The sequence below is a fragment of the Oryctolagus cuniculus genome, chromosome 16 (assembly GCF_964237555.1).
Source record: "Oryctolagus cuniculus chromosome 16, mOryCun1.1, whole genome shotgun sequence".
In the NCBI taxonomy this organism is placed as follows: domain Eukaryota; kingdom Metazoa; phylum Chordata; class Mammalia; order Lagomorpha; family Leporidae; genus Oryctolagus; species Oryctolagus cuniculus.
In genome coordinates this window covers 18,870,271-18,879,626 of record NC_091447.1, presented here as the reverse complement: position 1 = coordinate 18,879,626, position 9,356 = coordinate 18,870,271, and the positions used below count along the sequence as shown (strand labels likewise).

The following is a 9,356-nucleotide window of genomic DNA, read 5'->3' as shown; positions in this document are numbered from 1 at the left end:
GACTTCCCCACCTGCTGCGGGGGACCTCTAGGTGTCTGTACCAGCCAGAGCCTCCTCGCCTCTCTGCAGATACCCACCCCTCCCCTGTATCAGCGGGACTCCAGACGCAGCTGTGCTAGCTATTCCCGAGGTGGTGGCAGTTTGGGGAGTGTGTGTGTGTGTGTGTGTGTGTGACTGCTAAGCAAGGCCTGTCACCCTACCCTAATGGGCCAGAATTCCATCCTCAAAATGACTTCTAGTCTGAGGATGAACCCAGCCCTTGCCCCTCCTCGTCCCCACCAGCAGGTGCAGACCTGGTTTGACCAGCACACTCAGCCCTTCGCAGTGCCAAGTTCCATGGCCCTGCCCACTTGGGTTGGGGTGGAGGCAGAGTGCATGGCGACCACAGCCCAGTTCCCCTTTCTCCAAAGGACTGGAGCAGCTGGGCAAGGGCATCACGGGGTGAGCCCCATGGGGTTAGCAGTCTGTGGGGGACAATGGACCTTGGAGTGCTCTTAGCATGCCCAGAATTTAGACAGCATGCTCCCCAGGGCAGACTGCAGCCTACTTTGTCCACTGCCATGTAAAATCTGTTTGGAGCCTGCCAATGCCCCACAGGGCTTGGGACACTGGTCTATAGTCCGTCTTTTCATTCCTTCCCTACCCATGCCCTTGCTGGCTAACTAGCAATTCAAAATTACTCAAAGTGCTGGCTACTGCCAAAAAAAAAAAAAAAATTTAATGCTAAAGTGAGAATCATGTCCAGCTTTTATTGCAATATGGTTAACAAATTGTAACAGCAAATTCTTTGGGCTTCAGAGGGAAACCCCAAAACAAAGCAACTTCATTCCCTCTAGGAAGAATGACTCCCTCTCAATCGGAGTAAAGCTTGCATTGGGGGTCAAAGTTCTCCTCGTCCTCAAAAACCGGCTACGAGAACGGTGTGGGGTGCGAGCTTGGACGTGGCTTCCAAACACCCTGGTGAGGAGCAGAGGCAAGGTGCCCAGAAGGGGCAGACACCACCACCCGCTGGTATCTGAAAGTCAAGTCCCAGTGGCAGCTTGGAGGGGACGGAGGGAAAGATGTACAATGCCCGGCGCCCAGGGAAGAACTGAAAGTGAACTAGCCAGGAATGAAAACCCGCCTCGAATCTGCCAGCAGACACCAGGGAAAGAGGTACAGTGCCCACTCCCTAAAGTCTTTCCCTGGGCGCCTTGTTAACAGCAGCTCAGCTCTGGGGCTGTGGCCAGCCGCGTGGTGAGCATTATTATACATTCAACATTCACAATCCCTCCTCACACATATCACTTGCTAATCAGGTTGTGTGCGGGGCCCAGGGAGAAGCGGCTTGGCCTCAGAGAAGCTGCTCAGGGGCCCTAGGGACTGGACAGCCTCCCTCCCTAGGCCAAGTAAAAGGCCCGGTGTGAGGAGGGGTGGGGATGGAGCTACAAGGTGAGAGGTATCGCAGAGCTGGGGGAGAAGAGGGAGATCAGGTGCTGGGAGCTGCCAGAACCAAAAACGCGGTGTGATTCAGGCTGCAGGAAGGGCCGAGAGCTCCTGGTACCCCTTGCACTCTCTCGGCTGCATGGCTGGTGCTTTGCCAAGCACAAGCCCCTCGCCGTGCCTTGAGAAAGCTGGCAAAGATTTATCTCTACCTGCTCTGCACATACAGCGTTTGGTTACAGCAATTTCCCTTCGCAGGGCTTGGGGTTGGCCTTGTCAGGCAGGGGGCCCGGATGAGAAAGGACTGGGAGGTGGTGATGTGGGCAAATGGGCTGGATATCCTATCCCGTGGCTGTTGCTGCGGAGTTTTGTTTAGCTTTGGAGCCACGGCCTCCACCCCCGAGGCCGGTCTCTCCCGCATTGCCACTCCTGCTCCCAAATGGGCCAGCCACAGCCCTTCCTTCCAGGACGCCCTGACCGTCCCTCGAGGCTGAGTCCATTGCCGCCCTCTCGGTTGCCCTCCTTGTCTTGGAGCAAGCAGGGGCGCTGGCGCTGGCTGAGTCCCCGATGACAGGGACCCCCCACGGGCGTCCTGGAGCCGGCAGCCCGCGGGCGGTCCCTTATCTGGTGAGGGGCACCTCCTCCCTCTGGTCCAGCGCGACAGAGGAGGTCTTGCTGAGCGCCGAGGGCGCGAAGGTGAGGAAAGAGTCCGAGCGAGAGGTGGAGGCACAGGTGAAGTCCGAAGCGGCGGCGGCGGCGGCGGCCCGGGACGCCAGCCCGTTGGCCGGGCCGCCGTGGCAGGCAAGGCAGGAGCAGGGGCCGCCGGCCGACGCGCCCAGTCCGTGCGCCGGGCCCGGGTAGAGCGGCGGGTGGCGGAAGGCGCACAGCAGTTCGGGCCGCGGGTAGGGCTGCGAGAGCACGCGGAACGTGTCGAGCGGGCGCAGCGGGCCGCTGAAGGGCGAGGCGGCGGCCGAGGCGGCGGACGCGGCGCCCAGGCCCACGGGCGAGTAGTAGGGCAGGGGCAGGTGCGACGGAAAGGGGTAGGGCAGGCCGCCCGCGGCCGCCGCGTGGCTCATCATGTACGTGTAGAAGGCGGGGTCGGCCGGGTGCGGCCACGTCATGGCCAGGCGCTGCCGCTTGTCTTTCATGCGCCGGTTCTGGAACCACACCTGCGGAGAGGGGAGCACCGCGTGTTCGCCGGCCGGACCAGGCCCAGGCCCAGAAGTCCTGCCCCACTCCGGAGGACGCGCCAAAGCTGATACCAGACCACACTGCTGCCGCCACCCCCTGGACCTGGAGTCCCTTCGTGGGAGGTCCAGGAAGTGACTCCAGTCCCAGTCCCTCCTTCCCTCTGCCCACGTGGCCTGGACCCCCTGTGAGCCAGAACCCAGCGTGGGGGTGGCTAACGCTGCGGGTGTGAGTCGGCAGGCAGCTTCCGCCTTAGGAAGAAACCTCCTTCTAAGCCCTCTCTTTGGGGACACTTGTCACTCGCCCAGGCACCTCCTCCCAGGGAGGGGACAGACTCAACCTCGTGGCCCCAGCGTCCGCCCAGGGACTGTCAAGGCAATGTGCTCGCACCAGGCAGATTCTGGGCCCAGACTCCTGGCGCGCAATGCAGGCAGTGGGCAGTGCGGATTTACTTCCTGCTGAATAGGTGCACACCCGCCTCCGCCGTCCGCGCCGCGAATACCTTAATGGTGGTTTCCGGCAGGTTGAGCGCGGCCGCCAGCTCGCAGCGCCGGGGCCTCGATACGTAGTTCTCCCGATAGAACTCCTTCTCTAACCGTGCGATCTGCTCCCGCGTGAAGGCGGTGCGGTAACGGCGCATCTGGTCACTGGCGCTGCAGGCCAGGGAGCCTTGCGAGCCGCCGCCGCCGCCGCCGCCGCTGCTCTTGGGGACCTCGTTGCTACTGTTGGGACTGCCGGCCAACGCCTCGGAGCCGGGTCCTGTGCAGAGAAGCCCAGAGAACACGCGTGGCGCACACACACACACACAACAGGCACACGTAGGCCAGCTCAGGTGGGGCCGTAGGCCCAAGATGGGAAGGGAACGGGCTCCCAGCCACCCGGAGGACAGGGGACACGGAGATTTGGGGGAGGCCTGCTGTTTAAGAGGCCTCTCTCGATGACAAGCTGGGTCTGGAGGCCCCCAGCTGCCCTCCACAAACACAGGCAAGGTGCAGCCTCTCAAGCTTTCTACCTACCACTGGCAGAGGTGGGTAAAGGTGTGCCCTGCAGACAGGCACGTTGTGTTGGAGCGCCGCGACTCTGAGTCTTAGGGCACTGTAGGGTGCTGGGCGCGCGTGGCGCCAGCTTGCTCCTGTGTGTGCCCGCACAAACGTGGGAGGAAGACTCCCTTGGTGGTGTGGATGACAGGGGTGGTGCATCCCAGTGAACAGAGCTTGTTTCCAGGGAAGCTTAGGACAGAGTGCGCATTGAGCGGAGTAGACGGTTTGGAGTGGGTGTAGGTACTCACAGGTGCTGGCTGCCAAGGCCAAGGGGTGGCTTGCTCTCCCTCCCAGGACCTTCTTCCCACTCCCACAGCTTCCTGGAGAAGTGTCTGCCGGTGGGCTCTCCCTCCCAGTGACCCCCCCACCCCACCCCCAGGCAGTGATTGTTGGCACAGAGGGAGACTCCCTTCCGGGCCATCTACCCCCACTCTGCTAGCCCTGGTCGGGGAGGGGCTCTGTGATCTGGGCCTACCCCCAGGGGAAGGGTGGTGCTGCGGCCCCCTGCGGCTCCTTTTCCTTTGGGTGGAGAAGTGGGACTAGGACGGGTTGGGGAAAGGGGGAGGGCCCGATCCTTGCCTTTTCAAATGCAACCGGAGACCAAAGGCAATTAGACCACTGGGACCATTTCCGACCTGGCGCCGCCGAGCCCGGGAAGTGACAAGGTAATTTGGACCTCTGACCGACGTGTAAACTGGTCCGAGGGCCGCAGCGCCAGGGCAGCCACAGTCGGCCGCGGTTTTACGGTCCTTTATGGACTCCTGGCTTCCGCGCATAGATGCGCCTTACACCCCACCAGCCCCAAACTGCCCCGACTGGCGTTTGATCTTGCCTTCCCCCCGGGGTAGGTGTTTTCTGCGTGTAGTTGAAGCATTCCCACGAAAAACAGTGGGTGGCTGGGGTGCGCCTTGAACCCCTCAAGCCAGGGCTTACATCTCCCTCCCCCAACAAGGCACGGTTGTCACCCTCAGTCCCACCAACGCCAGGACACAGTAGGAGACCCCCCGCCAGGGCACAGGGAGCCAGGGAGAGGAGCTCAGGTGGGTCCCCCAGCCATCCTGCCCAGGGGGGAAAGGGGTCCTCCTCCTGGCCCGAGCTCAAGTAAAGGGCGGGCACAGGGGAAGGCCCCCGGGTTGGGGGGGGGGAGCCGAGGGGCGCGGCGGCTACCTTTGCTGTGCTGGTACTCGGCGCTCCCGGCGGCGCAGTCTGGGGTGCAGCTCACCTCGATTTCTTCATAGAAATCCGACTCGGTGTCCGAGCTACTGGGTTGCCCCTGGCCAGAAAGGCTGTCGGCGGAGGGGGCAGGGGGACCCGGGCCGAGCATGGCCGCCCCGGCTGCCCGCGGCTCGGCGCCCTGCCCCGCCGCGCAGCCTCCTAGTCCGTCGACCGGCTCCTCCTCCGGGCCTCCCCCGCCGCGCTCCCGGGCGGCCGCAGAGCCCGCCCGCGGGCTCAGGCAACCGCGGGGCACCATCTTCTCCGGTGGCTCGGGCAGCGGGCTGCCCACGGCTTCCGACAAACTGGAGACTCTCTTGCCAACCAGAGTGCCAAGCTGACCCCCATCCAGAAACATAACCATGTCCTTGCGGCTCTCCATCCTGGGGTCCTCCGGAGGGGGGGTTGGGGGAGAAGCCCCAGCGAGCTCCTGACCCCCCGGCTCCCCGGCTCCCCAGTGGCCGGACAGAGTCAGGCTGCGAGAGGCAGAAAGAGAGGGCCCGACGACCGGGAGGGCGCGGGGCGTCCGGGGCGCGGTGTCGACGGCGACCGAGGAGGTGGCAACAGGGAGCCGGGGTCACCTTGTGATGCGAGCTCTCCTCTGTGCCGCACCGCCTCTGGGAGGAAGCCCCATTGCCCTCTTCTTTCTAAGCTGTCATCCTCCTGCTGCAATCGTCATTACAGTACCGCTGGTGACGCCACTCGGCGAGCGCAAGTGGATAAATAGAAACGTCTGCCACTGCGAAGATGAAAGGAGACCGGCGGCTAATGGCTCGGCAGTGATGCGCCAGGTGTGGGCCTCGCTCGAATGGGGAGGAGAGTGTGAAAGCAGACAGAGACACACACACTGAGAGAGGGAGACAGCGGGCACAGGGCCGCGAATGGAATTCCGCCGACGGAGACGGGGAGCGTCGGGCGCGCGGCGAGCTCGGCGGGGGCAGCGGGACTCGGGCGTCGGAGGCGCTTTGCATTTTTCTCTCTCGGTTGTTTTAACTTTTGTTTTCTTAACTTGGTGGCTTGCTTTAACTCGGATGCAGGAATCCGTAGCTGCATTCTAAAAGTGTGAAGGCCGCTTAGGGGCCTCGGTTCTCTAGGAGCTATTCCCAGCGCCTGCCCGGGGCAGCTAACCTGAGCCGGCTCCCAAGTCTTTTTTTTTTTCTTCTTTCTTTCTTTCCTTTTTTTTTTTTTTTTTTTTTTTTTTCACAAGCGCCCGAAACCCCAGTCTCTTCCCGCACCGCTGAGTTGTCTGAGAGCCTGGGTCTGGGGCATCCTTTTCCTCTCCTCTCCCTACCCACTCCGTCTCCTTCCTCCTGCGAACCAAACTTCCCTGTTTTCTTCTTCAGGGGGCAAGAGAGGAATACCTGGATATTTCTTCCTTAAAGACCTGGGGTTGGCTGTTGACTCAATGTGCTTGATTATGTTTTTTTTTCTTTTTTTAATCTCCCCTCCCCATCTAGGTGGCCTGGCTCTTTCCAGAACCTAGCTTGACCTCAAGGTGGTTTTGCTGGAAGAAACCGTTTCCGTTTGCTCCAGCCTCGCCGGCACTTCAGGTATGTGGGGCGGGGAGGTGTGGTGGTTTTTTTATTCTTTTTTTTTTTTTCTTCCTTGCCCATATTTAAGGTATTCGTTGAGAGTCAACGAATTCTCCTGGAAACAGGTTTTTCCAGAAAAGGGGCTTTGGCAAATGTGGCCCCTTGCTGCTGTGGCAGCGCTGGAGGCCCCTGGTTGGGGGGGGGGTGCCAGCTTCCCCCTCCCCCCCAAGCTTGCAGTGTTAGGGACTACCAGATCCTCTCCCAGGCCCTGCCCACTGGCGGCGGTCCCTGACTCCAAAAGCGGGTGATGCCAGGGTCAGAAGAAAGGTTCCAGGAAATGCCCTGAAAGAACCAGTGACCAGAGGCGCTGAGAAGACCTTGGAGAGCGAAACCCCCATGGCAGAGGTGGAGCCGGTGGGGGCAGGGTGGTTGGTGTGTGGAGGGTGGCTGCAGGCCTCTCCCAGGTCTTCTTCTAAGGAAGGGATGGCCCCCCGGTGGGGGCAGGCTGGTGGGCTCGGTGGTCTCTTCCCCACTTTGCTGAAGGTATCCCCTCCCCCCAAGAACTCCTAGCCATAACCCCCAGCCCAGCCCAGCTGCAGAGGGCAATCTGGTCCCTCCCTCCATCCTCTGCTCCCAGGCAAAGACATTCTAAAGACCCTCTGCCTCTGCCATTTTGCCGTCTGTCTCCTACTTTTCTCTCTCTTTTTTTCTTCTGCTTTTCCCTCTCAGTCTTTGTATCCATGGGGCCATGGAAGTGGCCTCTTTCCTTTCAACGAGATGCCCGTTACCCTCACTGGGGAACAAGGGCAAGGCTTGCGGGGTCGGAGGGCGGCACCCACACTCATCTCTCCATTGCCTGCGAGTCCCAGAGCCATCATCACCTGAGCGCTGCGAGCCCCAAATTCCGGGAAAATATTGAGAGGTCAGAGAGATGTATTTGGCCTTTGCATCCCAGAGCCTCTGGCTGCCCTGTGGAGCTGTCCAAGGATTCAGTCACACCCTGCCCTTCCCCACCAGCAGGCAGAGCCCCCGGGGTGCACTGGCTGGCTCCATGCTGTCAAACTCAAGCCGCCTGGTGCAGGGCTTAGAGCTGCCTCGGTGCCCAGTCTGGAGTTCTGGCACTGAGCCTGGGTGTTACCCACTCTCCTCTCCCTCGGCAGGGCCGCCCTGCGGCTCCCACCTCCTAGGGGCGGGGTCTTCAGAGGAACTCCAGGCTCCCCTGCCCCGCCCCCAGCTTTACATTCTATGGGAATGTTCTCTGTTTGATCCTTTTTTTCTCCCCGGGGTTTTCCCTGGAGATGAAAGGGAATGGGATTGAGAGATCAAGGCGTGCCACGGAGCCTCCTTCCTGGGTCCAGCCCTGGCGAGCTGGGTTTCCCAGGATGGCGTGGGGAGGGGGCTAAAGCCAGGACGCAGCCTCTCCGCGGGGGGCTGCCTCTTCGGGCTCCAGATCTGACTCTGCAGAGATATCACTCCTCAACCTGTGCACCCAATCCTGCTCCTGACTTCTGTCCCCAGAGCAGCCTCAGTTTCTTCCCTCTAGGTGCGTGGAGGAAAAAAAATTAACCAAGTGTCACTTCTTGGCAAAAAATATTCTTTCACCCACATCAGATGAAGAGAGGTGGCATTTCTGATAGGAGGAAGAAGAGAAGAGGAGGGCCGTGGACACCAACGCGCCTTTTGTTTGCCTTGGTGTGGTACTGTGCAGGGCGAGCGTTTCCCCAGCGTCCTCACCGCGGTGTTGCGGAGGGGAGAAGGAAGGTAAAGCCCCAGAACGAGGCAAGCCCCCCGCGACGCCAGAACGGCTGGGAGTGGGTGGCAGCGCCCCAATAGGCTCCCCTACGCCTCCCCCACCCCGCCCCCGCTGCTTCTCACCTCCCCCTCCCCGCGGGCCTGCAGCCCCTTCTCCCGCTGGGGCGCCGGGCTCTGGGCCAGCCGGCTCCTCTCGGATTGAAATTCTCTGGACTTCAAAAGCGCCGGGCCCCGCTTCCGGCCGGACTGGGCAGGGCCGGGGGTGGGTGGGAACCCCGGGGGAGGCGACGCGAAGATTAGACGCGCGGGTCGTTTAAAATGGAATCGGAAGCCGGGCTTGGGCCACCGGACTGGCTGTCTGGACGGCTTCGATTCCCAAGAAAACCCCGCTTCGCAGGGCTGGGGGCTTCGTGGGCTATCGGCCTTGGCCCCAAGCACGATAGGGCTTCCCCGCCACAAGCACCGATCCAGGCCAAGCTCTGCGTGCACAGGGACCAGGCGCTGGCGTGCCTGCTTCGGTGTCGGCTAAAATTCGACCGGGAAGAGGGTTTTTGCTTCTCTCCTTGGTGAAATGCAAGAACAAAGGGAGCTTCCTTGTAAACAATGAGCGTCGCCTGGATTTTGATCTTGGGCCCTGGGTCATCTCATCTCCCAGTCTGCGGCGTGGCTGTCGCCGTCGAGGTTTTCTGGCGACTGGGTCTCCCGCCGCGGAGGGGCGGGTCTGGCGATGGCCCCGCAGCTCACTCCCCTCTGCAAACCCAGCGCCGCTGCAGGGTGCAGCCCTGGGGACCAGAGTCCACTGAAGGCCAGGCTTCCCCTAGCGAGAGGGGAGATAACGGCTGGACATCTTGTCGCCCGCCGGGCAGTGAGCTGCAGAGTCTGCGCGAATCCGCGGGACAATTTCTCCTTCCGACGGGGAGGCTGCACCTCCTGGGACTCTGCTTCCCAAAGCGTCCCCTCTCTCTCCGCCTAGGGCTGTGGCCTGGAACATGAAGCTGAAAGCTTTCTGGCCCCGACCACCTACAGCTCCAACAAGCCCTTCCTCTACACCTGTCTGCCTGGGCTCCTAGCAGAGTCTCAGCCTTGAGCCAGGGTTGTCCTCTCCTGGCATCTTAGGTCCCCACTCCCACCACTGGCCTGTCCCATAGCTGGAGGACAGAGCAGACTCCTTGAGGGCCTCCCCAGGCTGAAGGTTTGTGCCTGCCTCACA

At 61.6% G+C, this 9,356-nt stretch overlaps 1 protein-coding gene and 1 long non-coding RNA gene across 3 annotated transcripts; one reads left to right on the top strand and one right to left on the bottom strand.

Annotated features, from left to right (window-relative positions):
* Nucleotides 1-2,042: 2,042 nt before the first annotated feature.
* Nucleotides 2,043-5,244, bottom strand: EVX1 (even-skipped homeobox 1). Its single transcript, NM_001171405.1, is given in 3 exon segments — nt 2,043-2,591; nt 3,113-3,369; nt 4,818-5,244. Coding segments are annotated over 3 exon segments (1,233 nt in total).
* Nucleotides 2,347-8,750, top strand: LOC103349435 (uncharacterized). 2 transcript variants are annotated; one of them, XR_007922324.2, is made up of 5 exons: nt 2,348-3,637; nt 5,547-5,653; nt 6,320-6,412; nt 8,006-8,155; nt 8,544-8,750. It is a non-coding gene; the product is annotated as an uncharacterized lncRNA (long non-coding RNA). The 2 variants fall into 2 exon arrangements; XR_007922323.2 differs by having other exon boundaries at nt 2,347-3,637; nt 8,006-8,750.
* The last annotated feature ends 606 nt before the right edge of the window (nt 8,751-9,356 follow it).